This window comes from Theileria parva, assembly GCF_000165365.1.
Source record: "Theileria parva strain Muguga chromosome 3 map unlocalized ctg_530, whole genome shotgun sequence".
Lineage (NCBI taxonomy): Eukaryota > Apicomplexa > Aconoidasida > Piroplasmida > Theileriidae > Theileria > Theileria parva.
Genome location: NW_876245.1, coordinates 482,755 through 506,099, shown reverse-complemented (window position 1 = coordinate 506,099; position 23,345 = coordinate 482,755). Strand labels below are relative to the sequence as shown.

Genomic DNA, 23,345 nt, shown 5'->3' with positions numbered 1-23,345 from the left:
ACATTGGAAAGACATCAGTAATACAAGGCTTAATCTCTACGACATTAAGATGTTCTATTATGACGATGATACAACTGGATATCTACTCTTAAAAGATGATAATTATTCTGTGTCATTGGAAAAGTTCTTATATGCTTATGAATTTGACGGTGATACAAAATGTCATATGATTAAAATTGGAAATACCGTTATCTGGAGCCATGGTGCTGACCCAAAATTTGAATCCTTAAAATCCGTCCGTTTAAATCTACTCAGAAACTCCCTAACTGTTGTAAATCCTGATGGAGAATCAGAAGAAATAAACATTCCAGGTGTAATTCGACCATCTGATATTGAAGATGAATCCAAAGAACAAGAAGAATTTGAAGAAGAAGATTCGGCCACAATAGATTCTACTCAGCCACCATCCTCTGATGTTCAACCAGAACAGACTGAATCAACAACCACTGTAGTGGAGGTTAGATCGGAGAATCTAATGGAACTTGACCTTAACAATATGAAGAATTCCGAAAATAATGATTATTTAAACAGGAACGACAATCATGTATTTACCGTTAAAAATGGGTTTAAGTTTTCCAAAGTTAGAAAAGGTGAACATGTCCTTAAAGAGTTTCTTAAGCCAGATTATTCATGTAAAGTTGTTGTCAATTATGGCCAAGCTGGAAAAATTATGTTATATGCCTACAAAAATGACAAGGACTTTGATCTCTTACTCCTTGATGATCCAAACCCATTGCCTCGGGATATTACCGAACTTCCGTCTGGTGCTGTTGATGTCCAACAAGAGTCTGCAGTTGTTTCTGAGCATTTTAAGCTTTTCGGTTTGACTGATGATGGTTCATCTCAAGAACTCGATGCTACTAAATTAAAAAAAGACAATCTAGTTAGTATGGTGAACTATACCTTTGAACCTGATGCGAAATGTTCTGAAATTAAATACAACAATAAAACTGTGTGGAAATATGATAAATCCAAACACGGAAGGCATTATCCTACTAATATGCTTTTAAACACAGCCACTAGTTTTATTTTACTAGAGTCCGAAGGTCATTATCAATATTATTATACCTACATTAATGATGAATGGAGGTGCATTTCTGGCTACAAAGCTCAGGATTTGCAACCACTCTATCCTGATAAATTGAAGATTTTCACACTGAATGCGTTCGGTACACCAGTTGCGGACGACACCACTCAATACGATAAATCCGAGGATGGTCCATTTACCACATTCAAGTTTAATCCAGGTTCCAGGTGTATCGACGTCAAATATGAGGGGTTTCCAGTATGGTCTTATAATTATAAAGATCATGAAGATAAATATCCAACCACAATTTCTGTCAACACTGATGAAAAAACTGTTATGGTAGACTGTTACGGCATTTACCGCTATTTATTCTCTTATTCTGCTGGTAATTTTAAGTGCGTATTCGCTTTCAAGTCGCGCCTATCCCACCCGGTTGATCCATCAAAATTAAAATTCTTCACCATAGACAGCAGTGAAACTACTGTTGAGCTTGACAAATCCAAATTTGATATAGAGGAACCAGACACCATATATAAATTTAACCCTGGTGTTAAGTGTACCTGTATAAAGTATGGTGATACCGAACTCTGGAAACATACTGAAACTGACCATGAGGATAAGTTTCCAACGTCAATTTACTTCAACAATCTGATCCGAAAATATTTAGTTGTTGAGTCTTCAGGTAATTACCGTAACTTGTTAGAATTTGAAAATAATGTGTGGAAACCATTGGGTGCCAATGATAAATTAAAGTCCAAGTACAGTATTTATGATAAATTTGATGTTGACAAACTAACATTTTTCACCATAGAAACTAAAGAAACTTCAGATGGTACAGTCACTTCCGAGTTGGTTCAGATTGATTATACCAAGTATATCAGAGAAAATCCATCATTTATTCTTTATAACTTCAAGCCTGACGTTAATTGTAACGACGTCAGGTATGAAGATCAAGTTGTGTGGAAATACAATGAAAATGAACACGGAGATGATTTTCCCACAACCGTCTTACTGAATATTAAAAAGAGTTATATCGTGGTCGATTCTTCATATCTCTACCGTTATGTATATTCATATTATGATAAGAAATGGAAAGAATTGCCTTTCGGTTTTAAAGCAACGAACATTTTCTATGATAAATTCAAATTGTTAACTCAAGATCCCAAAGATTATAAGAAACTTGTTGAACTTGATTCCAGTCAATACGATATTGAGTATTCTCCCAATGTTCTAGCCATAAAATTCAACACGAACGTCAAGTGTACTTCCATACAATATGAAGATAGCTTTCCATGGACCTATAACAGGAATGAGCATGCCCACCGATATCCAACAGCTGTCATTTTTAATAAATCAAAGAGTTTTCTCATGGTCGAGTCCTCTCATTACTACCGTTATTTATACGTCTATCAAAATAAGGAGTGGAAACCTTTACCTTATGGTTACACCTTAAAATCCCATTCTTCCTCATCAAGTACGTACGATATCGGCAAACTGAAACTATTAACTAATGATAAATTTAATAATAACAAACGTGTTGAGATGACTAAAGCTCATTATGACAAGGAAGAGTCAGATACTTTAGTTAGATACAATATGAACTATTTAACAAACTGTACTTGCTTGATGTATGATGATAAGGTAGTATGGGAACACTACGAACGTGAACATGGAGATAAACATCCGACAACGATTTCCCTGGTTAAAAAGAAAAATTATCTCGTCGTAGAGTCGGGGTATGACTATCGTTACATGTTTGAATTTGAAAACGGAGAGTGGAAGTTGTTGCCTTTCAGCTATAAATTGAAAAGAAAAGTTGATGCTGTCGAAATTGATAAATTCAAACTATATTCTTTCGATCCTTCAGACCCGGATCAACTTGTTGAACTTAAAACAAGTGAGTATGAGAAAAAGGACTCCTACAACTCACTAATCTTCAAGATTAATGAAAATGTAAAATGCACTTTCGTAAAGTATGATAATACTGATGCTTGGGTCCATGATAGTATTGAACATGAAGACTTCTATCCGACCAGAGTTGTTTTTACCAAAAACAAGAACTTTCTTCTCGTTGAATCTGGATACAACTATCGTTACTTGTATACCTTTCACAAGGGTAAATGGAAACAAATGCCGTTTGGTAATAAATTGAAGACTACTAAGGACTATAAATTTGATGCTAATAAATTAAAGCTTTTCTCTCTAGATCTTAGCACTAGACCGTACGAACTCGACTACTCTAAGTTTAGAAGGGGGGAAGCTGGGCATATTCTTACACATAATTTGAAACCTGGTGTGAAATGTACTGAAGTCAAGTATGATAAAATTTCTGCATGGAAACACGAAGAGGATGATTATGGATCGAATTATCCAACGTCTATTATTTTTAATAGAAACAATGGTTTCCTAATTGTCGAGTCCAAAGATAATTATGAATCATACCACTCATATTATGACAATAAGTGGCATTCTGTATATGGATATAAAGCATCCAAGATGACCAAAAACAAGGAATTTTATAGACTAAAGCTCTATCAGACGAATGAAGATGGATTGTCAGAGCCTCTCAAAGGCTTTCATGAAGAAATTACTGGTCCAGTTATTACATGTAATATATTCTACGGAGTTAAATGTACCCATGTTAAATATGACGAACATGATGTATGGAGCTATGACTCTGAAAGACATCTGGATCACTATCCCGATTCTGTAGTTTTTAATATTGCAAATAGTACCATTAAGGTTGAGTGTGAAGACCATTATGTTTACTTTTCCTCATTTATTAATGAAGAGTGGAAACCTTTCAGCGGTTATAGAACCAAAACAACAAATGCTCGCCCTGAGGTTAAACTATACGAAAAAGGTAAATCAGGAAAGTTTGCATTTATAAACCCATCTAAGTACAATGTAAATTGGGACGGAGAAAATGACGTCTATGAGTATGACTTGAATAACTTAAAATGTTCCTTGGTCAAGCACAATGATGGGACTGTGTGGAAACAAACTCCAGAAGATAACCAACATCCAAAGTCCATTACCTACAACAGTGATCAGAAGAAATTTGTTCTAAGGTTTGAAAACGAATACATTTTCTGCACATTTGAAGAAAATGAGTGGAAGAAAATGGTTCGTAGGTATGGTACTCAATCTATTAAAAGCGAACCACAAAAACCTGAACACGGGGATCCAACCTCAGACAAATCAGATACCGAACACAATAAATCACAGCCTGAAGATTCTGAATCACTTAGTGGATCAGAAACACACGAAGATTCTGAAGGAAGTGACAAAGAGCAAGAATAAACCAGCGCTCCTGAGTTATCTAGACCTGAATCTCAACAAGAACCCAGTACCACAACTGATTAATCAAGTCGTTCCTGTGTATCATATATTGAATAACAACAAATAACTTATTAATTCTAAAGAGGCTATTCCGGTGTATATTATAAATCCATCTTGTAAACTAAACATTTGAAATGCAGTCAATTTCAGGTTAATTTATTCACGGCAATTAACCTATCACAAATAGGATAAATTAGAAACTTAGTTTTAGTCTGAAATTTAGATTAAGTGTATTACAAAAAATTTTTGTAATTTGTAACATTTTCAAACTAAATAGTGAGAATGGGCTCAATTCACAAATATGTTCTCACTTTAATTTTTAATCAATAATGTAGTTTAATATTTACATAATAAAAAATTAAGTGAATTTAATTCATGTTTATGGAGGATATGGTATCGAATTATTTATTTTAATCTCAAATGATGTGAATTTATGCCATAAAATAGGATTTTTTTCATAAACATAGGAACAACGAAATAATTATAGGAGTTATAGGGGAAGAATACTATATATTTCCACCAAAACTTGAAAAACCCAATCAGATCCAATAATAATATCCAATAATTAAAGAGATAAGTGTAAAAGTCCGGTCATTTTTTATCTTAGATCTAAATATATAACGTGATCTTTATTAATAAAAATTGTTTATAATTAAGGTTAGTTCTATGATTTATTTAAATTTAAATTAATTAATTGAACCTTGTGAATCTTTCAATAAAATATTCTTTTAATATTTCCATAATTAACATTTTAAGTGTTGGGAGAGTTCATTTTCTTTAGACTTTATATCCTTTAAAAACACATATTTCCCTATACTTTTCTTTTAATTTAATAATTATTTAAAATTTTCTTTAAAATTTTACCTTTTTTGTACAATGTGTAAATTACCAAACTGAGCTTCTTCATTAAGTAACACTTCATTGTAGATTTTTTTCAAGTTTTTTAAACCATGTAAATTATTTCTAAATCAATGTTATCATTTTAAAATAATGTAGGATAATATACTGTGTAAAATAGAATTAATCAATGTATAATCCAAAATTTAAAAGCTAATGTGTAATAATATTCTGTTGAAATGAAGATATTTAGAAGTTGTTCTTGGTTTTATAACCAATTAATTTTAAATTCTTTAAAGAACAGAAAATTTTTAGATAGTAAATATGACCGATTTGACCAAAGCACAGCCGACGCAACGGATGATAGTGCTGATGATTTTGATAGTTCGGATGATTATGATGAAGACGAAAATGAGTTCTATGAACGAGTTAGAAATGATTGGGAGTGGCTTAGTTTACGCTATGAAAGAAGACTAAATGAGCTCTTAAAGATGATCAAAAATACTAACACCAGTAACAACAATGTGAATATCACAAACAAAGTTAACGTCAATTTAACTCCATTTTTATCATTCATTCCAAACATCATGCAAAGTTTTTTAACAAATCACCTCGATAAAACTATTATAAATGGGTCTGGTTTATCTATCGATGGTTTGGACACTGCTGAACAGAATGGACCAATTATACCTGATTCTGATTTCTATGGAAATATAATAGAACTGATGAAAAATGGAATTTTTGAAGGTGATGTTCCCATAATGTTTTGTGATATCTCAGGATTCACAAATTTGACACAAAGAATTGAGAATTCAGAAGACCCACAATCTGTGGCCAACTTAGGTAGATTTTTAAATGACTTCTTCGACCCAATTATCAATTTAATATATCACTTTAATGGAGACATAATCAAGTTCTCAGGTGATGCCATTCTAGCAATCTTTTGTGATAGTGACAAAAGTGCATTATTATCTCATAATAACACCAAGGAACTGAGTGTAAATAATACCGATTTCAATTCTGATATTGAACAAGAAAAGGACTTGGAAAGATGTTTAAATTGCATAAAATGCTGTATTGAATTGCACAACATATTAAATAATTATCCAATTCATTATCGTAATTATGAAACCACCCACAGCTCAGAGGACGTGTCAGATAATATAACAATACACATAAGTTGTATTTACGGAAATATAAAGATAAAGTTAGTTGGCGGTATATTTGAACGTTACGAATATGTTGTAATCGGTGATGTACTAAGTGAATTAAAAGTACTATCAAACTTATCCAAATCTAGTGAAACTGTCTTATCGCCTACCCTGTACAACAAAGTTAGAGACTATATCCATACTCAACAGGTTATTTTCGATAATAATACCTACCATAAGTTATTATCATTGGGAAATGATGAAAATAGTCCTTCTCAGTCTGATATTCATGATTTTTTCGATGATGATAATTTCTCAATGGTTACTCAAAATTCTCTTGGTACCTTAAGTGATGTTGCTGTTACCTATCGCTTGGACATTACTAATAACTTTGATCATAAAATTGACCCATCTAATCTTGTTGTTGATAACTCATTATTACTGAGGTTGTCTGAAATCAATCAAAAAAATGATAACATAATAATAAAATTGTTGAAGTTTTTCATGCCACGTTATATATACAATAGGCTGTTGATTAACCAGTTTAATATTTGCAATAATGAAATGAGAAAAATCACTATCATATTCATCAATTTCAGGATCAATACTACCAGTAACACAGTTACCTCCAATAAACTTCCTTATAGCACTATTACTGATGTGGCAAATACCAACAAAAGTACTACATCTTCTCAGGATACTAACGTGGATTCTACCAATACTGATAAAAACCCCGTTAAACATACTTGCGGTGTGGATAGTGGAGTATTAAATGAGATAATGTTAATATGCCAAAAGTGTACATATTCCTATGAAGGTACAATAAACAAATTAATAGTAGATGATAAAGGGATAAGTATATTAATATTTATGGGATTTCCTCCACTATTCCATGAAGATGATGCATTTAGATCAATACTACTTTCATTAAAAGTGGTTAAAATGAGTAAGAAGATTGGATTCAACGTTGGTATAGGGATTTGCACAGGTAAAGTCTGGTGTGGGTTGTTAGGCAATAAATTAAGAAATGAATTCACATCAATTGGAAATATAGTCAACATATCCAATAGATTAATGATGCATTCTTTTAATATACAGCAACTTGTTAATTCTGATAACCCACAAATTCCTGAAGAAAATACTAAAGATAAGAATGACGTTGCCAAGGTCCAGAATAGTTCTAGTAAATCAGGTTCAGATCTTTATAACATATTAATAGATGAGAACACTTATAATGAATGTTCAAGTATGATAGAATTATTGGAGTTGGAGAAAATTAAAGTAAAAGGTAAAGATGAGAAATTAGCAGTTTATACCCCAACTGGTAAACTAAAGATACATAGTAATGATGATATAAACACATCAGATAACAATATTGTCAATGACACTATCATTAAACATTTGTATCATAATACTGAGCTGATATCTCTATTTTCCACATATAAGGAGAATAACACAACATCAACTTTACTTGAAGAATCTGAGGAAAATCATATAATTGTTATAAATGATGAAACCACAATGAATAATAGGTTAATTCACAAGTATATAGACAATAACACAGATGATGATTATAAAGTGTTATATGTCAACTATGACAGTAACAGATTGATCTACAACACCTTAGAACACACCTATAAATTGTTGATACATAAAATTATATCATTGTACAATAACAACTCAATTTCTAGAAATGGGTTTGATAAGTTTAATGATGGAGATACCGATGAGCAAGTTTCTTATTTAAAAATCGAGGAGTCTTTGAAGATGTTACTTAACCCTAAGTTACATTGGTATATTAATATACTAAATAAACTTATAGATAACAAGAACAGTGATAATAAATTGCAACAGTTACTAAGTAACACCTATAACAGTAACAATGTAAACGCACTCCAGTTATTACTAAACGGTACTCAAACACTCAATAATATACCTACAAGTAACACTAAACCTCGAGATGTCAACGTACAGGATATAATAAACAGTGAAATGGATAACCTTGAAAGTTATATATACTCACTAATTAAAGGAATTAATCTTTATTATAATATTATATTAATTGTCAACATCGTCAAGGCAAGCTCAGTTAATTCAAAGGAAAATAAGGTTCAACTTAATAGCGGAGAACAGCTTAAGGGGGTTCATATAGATATGGCTAGAATTGACAAGCTACTTAAAAAATTGATAAAATACAACGAAAAACGACGTAAAAACCCAAATAGTAATAAATTTACATTGGTAGTATTGAATAATGACCATACTGTTCATGGTACCAAAGACCCTGTTGGCATATCAACTAGTAAGATTATAGATATAAAAAGACTCAAGAAAACTGAACTAAAGAATGTGTTATCAAATATTATGAATGAGAATATTATCAATAATCCTAGTGATGGAGGTTCTGAGTCAAAAGAAGTTCATGATAGTACACACATAGATTTGCTGGTTGATAACGTATATAACATAACAAACGGTGTTCATTCCATAACTTATGAGTTTATCAGATATTTGATCGATAATAACTTCAATTATGACAAATTTTCTAATCACCTTTACAAGTTTTTCCACACTACAAACAAATCAGTTGATGATAAAGATGTTAATGATGGCTCAGGTAAAAGTGATTCAATTGGTTTAGAAGAAAAACAGATAATAAAACTGGTTCATAATTATTACGAGTATAAATTGAATGTGATAAAAAGTGACGAACTGTTTATACTAAAAATTTTAACCATATTAAATAAGCCAATAGGAATGAATCAACTGGGCCATATTTTATCTAATCACAAGAATAACATTCTTCCAGAAAATATCTCAGTTGATGCCCCTCAAGTGTGTAAAAAAGTTGATGTGGAGGTGCATGTGAACGGGTTGTTATTGAATAACCTAATAGAATCTGGCGATGAAAACGGAGTAATATTTGTTAACAATAAAATATTAAAGGGGATTATTTCAAATATCATCTTACCTGATGAGAAACTACGCATTATCGACAATCTCGCATTACACACCTAGGAAATCACCTTAAATACCCACCAGACTAATACTTTTCTCTCATTTTATGCCATTTATCAGAGTGTAAAACTGGAATTATATTTACCAAACCCAATACACAACTTCTATGTTCTAATGTAGTAATTTATACATATGATTACTTATTATTTATTATGAATAAATGTTATGTATGTAATAAGGAATCCAAATATAAATGCCCAAATTGTTTAATTAAGTTATGTTCATTGAGTTGTACTCAAATACATAATAAAACTAGCCAAAATGGTTGCAAAAACTCCAGTTCTGTTTCAGATGGGATCAAGAACAAATATAATATAAAACATGTTGGAAAAGATGATATAAATAATGAAATACTACTGAGTGATTGTAATTTTCTAGATTCGGTTTCTAAGAAACTAGAATCTACCACACGTTTCTACGTTAACCCATATATACTGAATAATTCAAGGTAATTACTAAATATTTGTAATATTAAATACTATCACCTATTGATTAGTAGTAGAAGGTTCATAAGGAAGCACTGTAGCCAAAAGGGGATAAATCTAATATCTTCACCCTTAATAATGAAAAGAACCAAGATAAACAAAACTAAAATTAAAAAAAACGTTATATTTTGGACAATTGAATTTATATACTTGAATAATTCAGCATTTTTTCTGCACAAGTATTACATCACCTAAGCACCTACACATTCACTTATCTTTCTCATTAAATTATTTATCTACTTCTAGTTGTTACACACAAATAATATCTATTTAGTGTAGATGAGAATACAAGGTTAAATGAATTGTATAACGATTTGAAGAAGAAAAACAAATTTTCATCCATTGGTAATTTTTTATTATTTTTAACCACATTTACGCTCATTTTACACTTTAATACTATTATTATTTATAGATAACATAGAGATTCTAGTGAAAATGAATCCTAAGGAAGGAAATAAACTAGAATACACTAAATGTAACGTTAACGAGACCATTTTAAATAATTTAATTAATCGCACTATACTTGATGTAAGTTTTAACTAAAACTATAAAATTTAAATACACACTCAAATTATTTCTATCATTGATTCTAAAATTGAATTCATATTCTACTTGATAAATTCAACTAATAACAACTTCACATTTATTTTTAGTTTCCAACATTTTATGTAATTTTAAAGGATCAATTAGAGTCATATAAAATTGTGGAATCCACTCCTGAACATACTGATAAAACTGGCCATGTTGAACCAGTGGTTACCGAGTCCACTCAACCGTGAAATTTCAGCCCATGAAATCATTTTAATATGATTAAAATAATTTATTGTAACATAAATAAAGTGATTTTATGTTATTTTTGTTTGTAAATAACGTCATGTGTATCAGAAATTACACCATACTATCATATGTACTTAAAGTTGTACCAGATATATAACATTATAATAAGTATGTGTAAATGTATTTGTTTTTGACTGATGATTATATTTAAATTATGAAGGAAAATTATTATAACAGGCTGGTGCTGGAATCACAAATGGGTGACCCAGTAACATCCTTTTGGATGGGCAAGGAAGGTATTGTAGCTGGAACTGCACTTGGTAGAGTTTCAGCATATATTTTTAACTCAAACCTTGAAACTCATACTAATTCTTCCACAAATAATGATACTACATTGGCGGATGACCCACCAAATATTCGTTCATCAACTAAAACTCAAGAAGCTAACACAAAAAACCAACACCTCAGCAATTCAGATGTTATAGTAGAAATTGATAAACTAGAATCATCAATTGATAATTCAAAACAAAATTCTACCAGTCTTAATACGAAATCTACTCCAAGTAAATGTGATAACAAGAACTCTAGTACCAAAGTAGTCGGTAGATATGTTGTATACTCAACATATAATGACGAATGTGTGAACGGTGTATACATTTTTGAGGGTAAATTATACTCTCTGGTAGGTCTGAATAACATAGTAATTTATGACATTGATCGCTACACCATACACAGAGACGTGTATGTGAATAATGAAATTAATAGCACAAGTCTGTATAAAAATTACAAACAGATCATCCAAAATAACAATTACGTCCTAATTATGTGCAATAGTACTATAACTTTGATGAATTTAACTGAGGCTGAAAGTGAAGACGGTGTGTGTAAAATACAGTATGTCAACAGTACCATACATATAGAAAATGTTCTAGAGTTTAAATTTCCATATGTAGTCACTTGTAAGATTAACACTGAAGAGAATAATTCCAAATGTGTAAATATTTATTCACTCAAACCAGTCGACACTATGAATAATACTAATTCTAAAAGTCGGGAAATGTATAATTTAGCTTTGGTTAACAGGATTAATATAGACAATAAATACCACCTAGTAACAAACTGTAAAATATGGGATAATATGATAACAGTGGTCACAGACTTATTAGTTTTAACTTTATACGACATCAATGATGCCGATGCGAATATCGTTAGCAGTAAGAGTTTCTCGTACGACATTTTAGCTGTAAACTGCAGTGAAAATATTTTATTATTGTTTAAAAACTCACAAATTTTAATACTAAACAAAGAGTTGGAAATTTTAAGTAAACTCAACATCCTCTCAACTTTCGAACTAGGTATAACAAATCTTATTTATTACCACAATTAGAGTGATATTAATCTTATTTTAGGATGGAGTTACAATCTGGTAAATTATAACAACGTATTCTCATACAACTCCGATGAAGGAATTTACATTTTCCAATTATAATCTAATGTAATATAATAAAATATAAATGGTATATTACATTAAATATAGCGGTTAGATCAACTAAATTGTTTATCTATGTTTGAATTATCATCATCTGGGAAGGAGTTGTTTAACAAAAAGTGTTTATAATCTTCTAAATCTTGTCCCTTATAATTAAATTGCGATTTTATATTATTAACTAATAGGGTTATTATTTCTTCTTTATCCTCGATAATCACATTTTCAAATAGTATATTATAGTACAAAAATTGTTTATTTATCAGAGATTTAATCTCACCCAATAGAGGATTGGAGTCTGATTCACTATTCTTCTCAATATCCAAATCAAAACTAGTGCTTTTAAGCTGTGAGTTGACAATATTATTAATATAGTAGAGCTTAATTTGTATGACATCATCGTCATTATTCATATTTAACATTATTTTGTTCATTAATTTTAGGATTTTAATTACCAGAACATCATTAGCTGGGTCATCATCAACTAAATTATTTTTACTATTAATTAATTCAGGGGAGTTTTCAAATTCTAGTGAGGAACTTTCAGAATTTAAATCCCTATTAGTTTGTCCAATTCTAACGTGGTATTTGAAAATAAATTTAAACAGCAACTTTATATTATATAAAATAGTTTTAAGTTGCTGTTGGTACTTATTTTTATAAACTTCAGATTTATAATAGTTGTTAAGTGTGAAAAAGTTGATTGAGTTCACTATTAGAACTAACATCTCATTGACCTTTGTTAGGAATTGGCATAGCAACTTAGAGTCATTGAAATTAATATTGAAGAAATTGTTATTAAACTCGTTTACCAAGTTCATATTACTGTAATGGCTATAAATTGACTCAACCTTCTTAATCTTAGACTATAAAATTAAGTTAAAATGTGTAAACTTACGTTGAGTTGAGATTGCAAGTTTAGTAAATTATTATAATTTTCATTCAAGGTTTTAAAATTTGAGTGTAAAGATATCTCACGAATGGTTAATTCGCTTAGATTATTTAATATGTTCTCGTGTAATCTTATCATCTCGTCGTTCTTCTCGAAAGCCTCTCTGAAATTATTAATATTAATATTTTCATAATTAAATAGTATAAATATGAGCAAATATTGTGTAAATTGAGGTACAGATTCCATTTCTTTGATATGTCATTTATCAAATCATCATTTTGATGAGTGGCTGTTTCAGTTTTAACCTGAAATAAATATTTCATAAGTTTTCTTACCTCTTCTGTCTCAACCTTCTGTTTATTTGTTATTTTTGATATATCGTTAAAGATGCCAACATCATTCCACAGTAGAGAAAACTCATTTAAAGCCTTCTCCATGTTTAAGAACAAACTTCCTCAAATTAAATGCATAAAATTGAGGTATCCATTATATATAAGACATTCCTAAGTTATTAAATGTATATTTCCTCTGTTTTTATCATTTACACATCCACATATTATAGTGTAAATTATCACATCTATTACTATAATTTATTTAATTTTTCGTAATTTTCTATTTATACTAAAAATTTTACTTATTTATTATTCCGTTTAATATGTTTTAGTATAATTTTTAATGAATATAATTTGACATGTGTATTTACAATGTCGTATCGTTATTTGAGAAATGGCCTATTGACTAGAAGGACAAAACTGTCCAAAAACGGGTTTCATCCGTTTATTGATAATTTGATGTGGGATATCACAAATTTCCATTACAAATATTACATGAAAAACATTTCATTATACAACACATTAAACAATCAACAACGTAACTTTTGATACTTATTATTTTATTTATTAGAATCTTAGTCTTCACATAGTTAAGATTTAAATATGATAAATTTATAGAAATTGAGAAGATAATCCTGAATTCTGCTGATGATAAGGACTTGATATCATATGTTAGATGTGCAATACCTCAGATTGTACCTTATAAATCGCAGTCGAATCCCTTTTGTCCAAACTCCTCTAATAAAACTGGCTTCCAATTCTTATATAAAAATCTGTTAAAATATCCCAGACCATTTAAAAACAGACAATTGGCAATCACAGATCTAAAAGTTCCAGTTTATCCAAAACATTGATTTTTCACTCAATATTATTGGAATTTGTAAAATATTTATCAAATGTTCAACTCAAGTTGTATTTGAGGAAAATTCAAATATTTTAAACTTTAATCTGATTGTAATGTATATATTAATAATACGTAGAATATCTATTAACAACATTATAGATGTAGTTGATTAGAGAGTTGGTTTTGGTTTGATTGAACGACTTCATTAGTGATTTAACTTGGTAGAGATGATAGTAAATGGATAATTTACACTTGTTAATGTTATTTTTATCATTAACAACCTTTAAAAACTCCTTTATATTATTTATTTCGAGTTTTTCTCTATTATTTTCATAGTTATTTAATAACCTTTTCAATTCCATCAGAACACTACTGACACTGTCAGAATTAACAGAATTCCCCTCAGCAACAACAGTACCTCCATTATTATTCAATATATATATTAACGGCAATGTAATTAGGCCCTAAATTTACAATAACAATCAAATTAATAAATTTAAATAGTATAATAAAGTTAATTAGCGTATTACTAGTTTAATGTCGTTTAGAATTGGTTTTCCTAGATGTTCCAAGTTTGAGTTATAATCAAGCAAGTCATCACACATTTGGAAACTCAATCCAATATGCACACCAATTATATACAACAATTCATCTAAAACAATAATTAGTATAAAGATTAATAAAATAGTATAATTATATACGGCAGGAGTATAGTGTTACCTAGTTGAAAATTGTACTGATTTGTGAGATGAGATACGGAGGAGATGTTATTTGAAATTAGTGAAGCAGTTTTCAAATAAATTTTGTACAAATAACTCAAATACAAATCATTATTGTTCAAATTGACGTACATCAATTCGCCCTAAACGTTTTTCAACTCAATGATACCAAATAACTGGGCTAAAACTAAAAACTATTAAGACTAAATATATAATTAGTAATACTGTAGTGGAATTACATGTATTAGATTATCTAGTGTGTTGGATAATTTATCGACTAATTTAATATTTTGAAGAGAAGTAATAATTTGGGCGGATTTTGATAACAGGAAATCCCCAAATAAGACTGAGAATTTTACTCCGAACTTCTTATGTGAGCTCATCAAGTTTCTGCGAACATCACTTTCATCAATTATGTCGTCGTGTATTAAACTTCCTGCAAATAATATTGATTATTTAATACCATACCGATGTGGATTAGTTCATATGATATGTTTAACTTTTCAATTGATTTCATCTGTGAATCATCCGAGTAATTTATTCGTGTGTTTCCCTCAACTGGGTTAGGTAAGTGTGAATTTTCTCCGACTGAGGCATCTAATTGTGAATAATTTGTTGTTGAATTCAATATGTGATAGATGTAGAAGGAAATGATTGGACGGAAAAGTTTACAATTTGTGTTCAGAATGTAATTTTTAGCCTCTTCGAACTTAACGTTGTTGGTATAAATTGAGTCCATAATCTTCTTTTTAAAGTTTAAAAGACTCTCATTTATAAAAAGTTCGGAATTGTAATCACTCTTACACCTGCTCAATTCATTTTCTAAACTCCTCAGCTCGCTTTCGACAGTTTCGTTACCCATTTCCAGTATTGGAAGGGTTAACTTTATGGCATTTAACACATTATTACCATTATACCTGAAAAATAAAAAATTATTCACTAATTTAATAATAAAAATAATATTTGACATACGGTTGATTTAACAAATTCTGATTAATTCGCGATAAAACAACATTTGAAACGTTCCTTTTAATAATACACTTGAACATTTTAAAAGTATAAATTATAAATTTCTAAGTGACAGAATGTGTATGGAATCCCACAATTACCAATTCATTATTATTTATTCATCCTTATTATTCTACTATAAATGGCAAATTTATATTATATTCCAGGTTACAAATTACTTTTATCCAAAATATCCGAAAAGAAGACTGATTTGGAACTATTATCGCAACCATTTTACACGGTCTCAGAAATTCCCAAATTCCTCTCAAATCGCATCTCACAAACTGATACAACAGATGTAAAACAACATAATATTTATATAGAAGAACATAATACTGATTTAGAAGATAATTCTGTTGTGGAAGAAGATATTAATTTATATAACAATTATAAAACGATAAATATAATTTTACAATTTGGAGATACAAAAAGTCTGGAAAATATTAATTGTTTAAATGAATACTATAAGGATTATATAATACTATTGGCTGGAGATCCAACAGGATGCGTACACATCCTAATAAGTAAACAATTATTACTCAAAAATAATTTAATACAAAACAAATACAATGGAAAAATTAACAGTGATTTAAAATTATCACAGGGCAAACCATTTGAAAAAGACGAGGAAGGACATTTGGAGGAGGAATTAACTCCAAAATCAGAAAAAGTGTGTGAGGTAGATGAAATGGAATCTTCTTCTAATAGTGAAAAGGCTGAGATAAAAAATAATTTATTACTATCAGAACGAGTCTACAGTCTACTGAACGTTGGAATTGTAATAGTGTATAATAAAATCTATTTACAAGCCCTGGAAGATACTAAATTTATATGTTGTACGAAATGTGAGAATGGAATCCCAGAAGTTACACCTAATTTTATCAACTATAGTAATAATATAACAAAATTATTAAATTGTGACATGAAGCAATGTTAGAGAATAATTTTTACAAGTTAAGTTACACTGATTCTCATACCACACATTGCAACTTTATAGCACATACAGGAATCTTATGGCACATATTGGAATCTAACTTTAAATTGTATTTAAAACGATTTTTAACTTCCCAAAATTGGTATTTAAATTTTAATATTTAACCATTTAACATGATATTTACGAGTTCTTACCCAATACGAATGTCCCCCTGAACATATTTTTTACCCCTGTACCGTATCAAATTAATTTAATTTAAGATGTAAAATATTAATTATTTTTATTGATTTTCTATTAGTTTCATTGATTGTATCGAGAAAAAACGCTTTTAAGTGCGAAAATTTAAAAGTGTATTGTAGCAATTTCGAGATTTGAGGTGTAAAAATATTATTAACAGTGTACAAATAATATTAACAGCTTAAAACCAACATTAAAAGCTTAAAAATAATATCAAAGTGTAAAATTGCAGTGGATTAAAATATATGATATCAAATGTGGATAATAACGTAAATGAGATTGAGAATTCGGTTGATGGCACGAGCAAACCTGAAAAAAGGTTAATACGTCAGTTGAGCGTAAGTATAAAGAATTTGTCAGAAAGTTACAGTAAAATGAAGTCGAACAAAGTCATTTCAGGGCTAGATAAAAACTACGTCAAGCAGAATAAGCAGAGAAATAACGCAAATTCCATGTTATTGGTCAAAAATGAGAATGTGACCCCTCTGATCCAGTGTATTAACTACAATGTTTTCAGTATCAGAACACCCTGGAAGTACATTAGCAAGGAAAACACACTCAGAAATAACATACATGAATTGTTGACCTTCTTCAAAATACTCCAAAAACTCTTGAACAAATACTTTCTGCAATATAACCTCAATACACAACTGACAGAACGAGGTTCAGACGATACTTCAGAACATGACGCAAACCATAAGAAATTATACCCCGAAAAATACACTGAAGGTTTGAGTAAGTATAAGGAAGGTATTGGAAGAGAAGGACTAATAGTAAAGCGAATAGTTTATGCTGATAAAGACGAGTATGGATTAGATTCAGAAGATGAAGATTTGGAGTTGGATAGCAGATTAAATTACTTAATCAGCTTCTGCAACAACATTTACAACAAGATTAACATCCTGTTTGAACCAATAGTGGATAATAAGGAGAATAAATCAGCGATATTGAAGTTAAAAGAGAACGAAGATGATAGGAACCTGATATACATAAATAACAAGTACTACAGTATAAGGCATTTCGGCTGTGATCTACCGTCACTGAATTATCAGAAATATGTCATCTTGGATTTGTGCAGTTACAACCACATTGGTGTGTATGATAACTTTGAGTATATGTACGAGTTCATGGGACAGATCATATCCCTACCAATGAATGACAAATATATCCCAACCCTGACATACATACTTAAAGTGGTGTCGGTGGCACTGTTCTGGATCAATTTTGACAGCAGGGATAACCTGATAATTCTCAACTATAATAATATTAACTTCAATATAATGCTGATTTACGCCTGTATTATGATAGCCACCGGAACTGAGACCAGTGAACTGGAGTCCAAATTACTCAACACACTGACGTGGAGAAAGAAAGTGAATACAGGAGGAGCACCAAATAACGAGAATATCCCAATGATGTACCCACTGTTGAAATGGCCAACATGCTATAAAAGATATTTATCCTACTATAAACAGTTAAATAATTCCGTTAAAAATATCTTAAAACCAAAGGCATTTGGAGAAAAGGGTAAGGACTTGGAGAAGTCCAGTAAGGAATCTGGGAAACACAAGAAGGATCCAGGAAAACACTCTAAGGATTGTGGGAAACATATTAAAGAATCTGACAGGAGGAAATCCACTGATTCCAGGGATGGTACGTGTACACCCACGAATGGACTGGATATGAATTATATCCTCAACAACACTACGTCACTGTATACTAAGAAAAGTTGTTTGCTGAATAACATAATCATGATTAATACCTTGATTCCGCAATATAACATTGATATTGAAATTTATCAAATCAATGATTATAACAACAGCATGTACAACTATTCCGACACGACTGGTAACTCGGGTGCCGGTACGAACTCTGTGCTGGAGACAAATCGTACTAAAGAAGAAGATGCTTGGTCAAATAGTCTAAAATTAGACTCTAACACTAGTTGTAAGTACTACAACAGTATTTTCTTCAAGAACTACAAGTGTAACGGTAGTGAGGAAGATAACGCCCAAGGTACTGAACCCGATCCTACCAGAGCAAATGACAACATAAAGTTAATCTCGTGTCCATATAATTATAATGTGACCACTACCAACGCTTCTGCGCCGGGTACTTCAGGACTTCTAAGTAGTCTCAACGTCACGCACCAGAGTAATAAGTCGTCGGGTACCAAATCCCTGGAGTCTGATGTGGTTATATATAATTATAATAACAGTGGGCTAGTATTAGAGGATGATATAATTGTAGTTTTTGTAGTTAATAAGAACAAGCTGAACCGGAAATCCATTGGAAGTTACTCATTCAATACAAATATGTTAACGAACATGACAATGCAGTTGACCAAATATGATTTAGATATTTGGGAGCAAAATAATAATATTTTATTATTAAACAATGTTAAAATTATTATCAACACCACTGATTTGGAAACGGCTAACTTGAAAATTCCCAAATCACTCGCAACGAAGAAGAGTTCCAAACAATCCAAATCTGATGCCACAAAGACCGACGTTACTAAATCAGATGTAACAAAATCACCTTTGTTAAAACATGATGCGTTGTTGGATGAGCTGGATGGTACTGAGATGACAGATCGTGATTTATGTAAGCCACCTTCATATGAAGTGGACGCTTATTCAATAGTATATGGCAGTGTGATGAATTTTATAAATAATCACATAAAAAAAATTGACATGAAGGAGTGTGAGAATTTAATGAAGTTGACAGGACACAATAAGGAAACTTGTATTCTGGCACTTAAAATTTGTAATAACTTTTCCAATGCTATGAACCTGCTGATCAAGTTGAACAAACCGTACCACAACAATTATTATTATAATAACATAGCCAATGATTATTATAATAATATTAACATACAAGACGACCATCAATTCATTAATCACATGTCCAAACTACAAATTAGTGAACCACCAAGTGAAACTCATGGGTCAGTACAGTCTGGTGACACTGGTGACAAACCTGGTAACTTGGGTGATATGGGCGACATAAGTTTGTTTGAGAATATAAATAATGAGAATCTACTTAAATTGTTGAATTACAACAGCAAAGTGATAACACACAATATTACAAACTTGCAGCTGCACCAGTTTATCACCAGTGACACAAACTGCACACATAGTACATCAGTAAGTGATGTTATGGTCACGGGAAATCAACTCAATAACACTTATCCTCCACAAGTTGCAAGTAAAGCCGGTTCAATACATGCCTTTAGAACTATGGCATCAGATAAATCTTCTCTCACAGTAGGGACTGATACTGCTAAGTTAGGTGAAACAGCTACCACCAAGTCAGTAGATGGAAGTACTGGTAAAGTGGCGGAAGTAACACCTATAAGGATAGATAGTAGTTTTAACAATTTGGAACTTATCAAAAGCGTTCCAGTAAAATCTGTGCCATCCGTTCAAGTTAGTGGAGTACCATCAGTACTTACTGGCGACATTCCAGTACAATCTTCACTCACAACCCAACCTTGTGCAGAAGAAGATAAAGAAGTACTATTAACAACAAGGTTGGACAGTAACATCTCGTCACCAGTCAATGCAGCTGTAGCCAAAACACCAAGTAGTTCCAGTTCCAGTTCAACTGTTGTTGAGGTTAAGGATATCACACTCACAACCACAATCGCAGTACCTGACAAACTCACACCAGAGTCTAAGGCTCTGGACGGCGAGGGCAAACCAGGGGATGATAAGAGTAAAATAATGGATAAAGATAAAGAGTCGGATAAGACCAAGGAAGCAGACAAACGAGTTCCTAAAGCTCCAGAAAAAATAGAGGAAAGGATGGTTAAGAAAGCACCCCCGCCGCCGCCGGTATCTAAAGCAGCAGGTAAGGCACCACCCCCAGTACCTAAAAAAGGAGGAAAAATCCCACCGCCAATCCCAAAAGGGTCAATGAAATCGGTAAAAAGAGTATTACCACTGGGTGTCAAATTACACTGGAAACCCCTGAACAAGTTCAATGACACGATCTTCAGCAGCATTCACGAAAGTGATATTTACAACGAGGAGTTGATTGACACGATGACCATAAAGAAGCTGTTTAGCCGTACGAATACGAGTAGCACAAACCTCTCAAAAATGGGAACTACTGATTTAAGTGACAAAAATAAAGCTGAAAACGACCCTAGTTCCACCAAGAAGACGAAGCTGATTGAAATCTTGGACAATAAAAGAGTGCAAAATTTGTCCATTATACTGAGGTTCAACTCCTATGAAGACTATCTCACACTCTTGAAAAATGTCAACAACCTCGTCTACATTAATATTCACACCAATAAACTGAAGAATACAGATAATTCTGGTGATAGTGGCGACACCGCAGCTTGTTTGGCTGGAGATATATTTGCGAATCTGAATGATACGGTGGTGATGGATAATATAACGAAATTATACATAGTATATCCGAATAGCAATGAGATCGAGTCGTTGATGAACAGTTACAAGGCAAATAGTAATTTGGAAGAGTATAGACTTGTGGAGCGGATGCTGCTGGAGATTTTACTGAGAGAGAATATGCACTGTAAAATTAAACTCTGTAAATATCTCATTGACCTGAAGCATCAATTAAACTTAATTAATGAACAACTTAGCATCTACAAGCTAGCTATTGAGGAGATTAAGACCAGTCGAGTCCTACCGCTGATCCTGAATATTATACTTCAGTATGGCAACTTTGTGAATTATGGAAGTATTAAAGCCGAAAAAGGCTTTACCCTTTCCTCTACCATTAAACTTATGGACTTTAAAACTCAAGATAACTTGCTCTCATCACTACACTACCTCATCATCAACCTGTACATTAAACTTTACAAAAATGCCACGGAACCAACTGATACCAAGGGTGAAACTAGTCCCAATGGTGCCACTCCCAGCACTGGTGATAAAGATGAAACTAACGGCAACACTCCTACCACCGAGAACAACAGTGCTGGTGACGAGTTGGTTGATATAAGTAATGACTTGTTGTGCATAAATATGAAGTTAACAAATGTGTTGAGGGCTGAGAAAATAAGTTCAGGCGACATCAACACAATACTCAAGGATTTATCCAACGAGCTTGTCAACATCATATCGCTCCTCAATTCTACCAATACCTCCACTGTTACCAGCGCTAAAGATGCTACTGCAAACGCCAACAAAGATAATAACCCTAAAACCGGTGACAGCACCAAAACTGCTGACAACGCTGCTAAGGATGTGGATTCGGTGGAAATAATGAATAACGTGGTACACGTGTGCAAGAATAAGTTGAATGAGATCAATGTGGAGAAGAACGAGATTTACAATCAGATTAAGAACGTTTGGATCTACCTGGGAGAGGACGTTTCAAGTATCACCAAGACTGCCAGTGGCGGTGTGGGAGAAGAGTTGAGTAACCTGGAGAACATATTCAAGATCCTCAGCGAGCTGATTAAGTGTATAATAAAAGTGTTCAACGACATCAAGGCTAAGCCCACAAAGTACCTAATTGTGCTCAGTAACGAGGAGGACAAACAACTCTTCCTCAAGCTATTCATGGATAACAAATCGCTCAACAATTACAATAAAATGAAAAACAAACGACCCAAACACAATCTCACACTCAAATAACTTTTAATTTTTTATCCTCATCACTTGCACATTTTTTATATACATTTTACTTTTATTATTTATTTTATATTTTTTAATTATTATTTAATTTTTTTATAATTTAATAAAGTTTAATTAATATTTGTAGAGTTTAATATTTTATCAATAAATTATTAAATTTTAATGAAAAGGAGAAAAACCACTGTTAAAAGCAAGGTTAAGAAGATTCGTAGCAGAAGCGTGAATAAGTTATATAATTCTGAGGAATACACCGAAAAATTTGATAAAGTCATTTCGTTATTATATAAAGTATTATGTAAAGCTTCGGTGGGAAGTGATTCTGCCGAATGTTTAACTTTAACGGAGTTTTGCAATGGGTTAAACACACTTGGGTTTAAAGTTACTAAAACTGAACTCGTTGAACACCTGAAGCCGATCCTTTACGGCAAAAATTATAACTTGGAAATAACTCAAAATTACGGCAACGGAAACTTAACAAACACATACAAGCCGACTCTGGAAACTTCAAATTCCTCAAAATTTGATCATAATTTAATAAATTATGAAGTCATTAAAACTTTATTCTTGAACATTAACTTAAAATTATCTAAATCCAATGTGATATTCTGACCTAATACATTAACTATGTACTATTCCAC

General features: G+C 31.5%; 10 protein-coding genes across 10 annotated transcripts; 8 read left to right on the top strand and 2 right to left on the bottom strand.

The window, feature by feature from the left end:
• Positions 1-49: 49 nt before the first annotated feature.
• Positions 50-4,330, top strand: TpMuguga_03g00242 (uncharacterized protein; the record flags this gene model as incomplete). The annotated part of the gene is made up of 1 exon (XM_758167.1): positions 50-4,330. One exon carries the CDS (start codon positions 50-52, stop codon positions 4,328-4,330), a length of 4,281 nt encoding a protein of 1,426 aa, XP_763260.1.
• A 967-nt stretch (positions 4,331-5,297) lies between these two features.
• Positions 5,298-9,512, top strand: TpMuguga_03g00241 (Adenylate and Guanylate cyclase catalytic domain protein). The gene has a single exon (XM_758166.2). The coding sequence runs from the start codon at positions 5,446-5,448 to the stop codon at positions 9,373-9,375; it is 3,930 nt and encodes a 1,309-aa protein (XP_763259.1). The 5' UTR covers positions 5,298-5,445; the 3' UTR covers positions 9,376-9,512.
• Positions 9,513-9,515: 3 nt separating this feature from the next.
• Positions 9,516-10,699, top strand: ZNHIT6 (HIT zinc finger family protein). Its single transcript, XM_758165.2, has 5 exons — positions 9,516-9,823; positions 9,872-10,039; positions 10,135-10,205; positions 10,273-10,388; positions 10,514-10,699. The coding sequence occupies exons 1-5, from the start codon at positions 9,528-9,530 to the stop codon at positions 10,637-10,639; spliced, it is 777 nt and encodes a 258-aa protein (XP_763258.2). The 5' UTR covers positions 9,516-9,527; the 3' UTR covers positions 10,640-10,699.
• A 48-nt stretch (positions 10,700-10,747) lies between these two features.
• On the top strand, positions 10,748-12,126 carry TpMuguga_03g02665 (uncharacterized protein; the record flags this gene model as incomplete). The annotated part of the gene is made up of 2 exons (XM_061305896.1): positions 10,748-11,992; positions 12,047-12,126. Exons 1-2 carry the CDS (start codon positions 10,852-10,854, stop codon positions 12,124-12,126), a joined length of 1,221 nt encoding a protein of 406 aa, XP_061161760.1. The 5' UTR covers positions 10,748-10,851.
• Positions 12,127-12,158: 32 nt separating this feature from the next.
• Positions 12,159-13,537, bottom strand: TpMuguga_03g00239 (uncharacterized protein). Its single transcript, XM_061305655.1, has 4 exons — positions 13,351-13,537; positions 13,253-13,320; positions 13,022-13,178; positions 12,159-12,989 (listed from the first exon to the last, which is right to left on the bottom strand). Exons 1-4 carry the CDS (start codon positions 13,450-13,452, stop codon positions 12,183-12,185), a joined length of 1,134 nt encoding a protein of 377 aa, XP_061160988.1. The 5' UTR covers positions 13,453-13,537; the 3' UTR covers positions 12,159-12,182.
• Positions 13,538-13,603: 66 nt separating this feature from the next.
• On the top strand, positions 13,604-14,311 carry TpMuguga_03g02240 (uncharacterized protein). Its single transcript, XM_061305843.1, has 2 exons — positions 13,604-13,885; positions 13,966-14,311. Exons 1-2 carry the CDS (start codon positions 13,720-13,722, stop codon positions 14,199-14,201), a joined length of 402 nt encoding a protein of 133 aa, XP_061161759.1. The 5' UTR covers positions 13,604-13,719; the 3' UTR covers positions 14,202-14,311.
• A 2-nt stretch (positions 14,312-14,313) lies between these two features.
• TpMuguga_03g00238 (Polyprenyl synthetase family protein) lies at positions 14,314-15,993 on the bottom strand (the record flags this gene model as incomplete). The annotated part of the gene is made up of 6 exons (XM_758163.2): positions 14,314-14,655; positions 14,722-14,843; positions 14,912-15,053; positions 15,150-15,346; positions 15,379-15,827; positions 15,883-15,959. 6 exons carry the CDS (start codon positions 15,957-15,959, stop codon positions 14,314-14,316), a joined length of 1,329 nt encoding a protein of 442 aa, XP_763256.2.
• Positions 15,994-16,060: 67 nt separating this feature from the next.
• On the top strand, positions 16,061-17,029 carry TpMuguga_03g02525 (uncharacterized protein; the record flags this gene model as incomplete). Its single annotated transcript, XM_061305882.1, has 1 exon — positions 16,061-17,029. The coding sequence occupies one exon, from the start codon at positions 16,061-16,063 to the stop codon at positions 16,853-16,855; it is 795 nt and encodes a 264-aa protein (XP_061161758.1). The 3' UTR covers positions 16,856-17,029.
• A 55-nt stretch (positions 17,030-17,084) lies between these two features.
• TpMuguga_03g00237 (Formin Homology 2 domain protein) lies at positions 17,085-22,730 on the top strand. The gene has a single exon (XM_758162.2). It carries the CDS (start codon positions 17,335-17,337, stop codon positions 22,705-22,707), a length of 5,373 nt encoding a protein of 1,790 aa, XP_763255.2. The 5' UTR covers positions 17,085-17,334; the 3' UTR covers positions 22,708-22,730.
• On the top strand, positions 22,724-23,318 carry TpMuguga_03g02300 (uncharacterized protein). The gene has a single exon (XM_061305853.1). It carries the CDS (start codon positions 22,870-22,872, stop codon positions 23,314-23,316), a length of 447 nt encoding a protein of 148 aa, XP_061161757.1. The 5' UTR covers positions 22,724-22,869; the 3' UTR covers positions 23,317-23,318.
• The last annotated feature ends 27 nt before the right edge of the window (positions 23,319-23,345 follow it).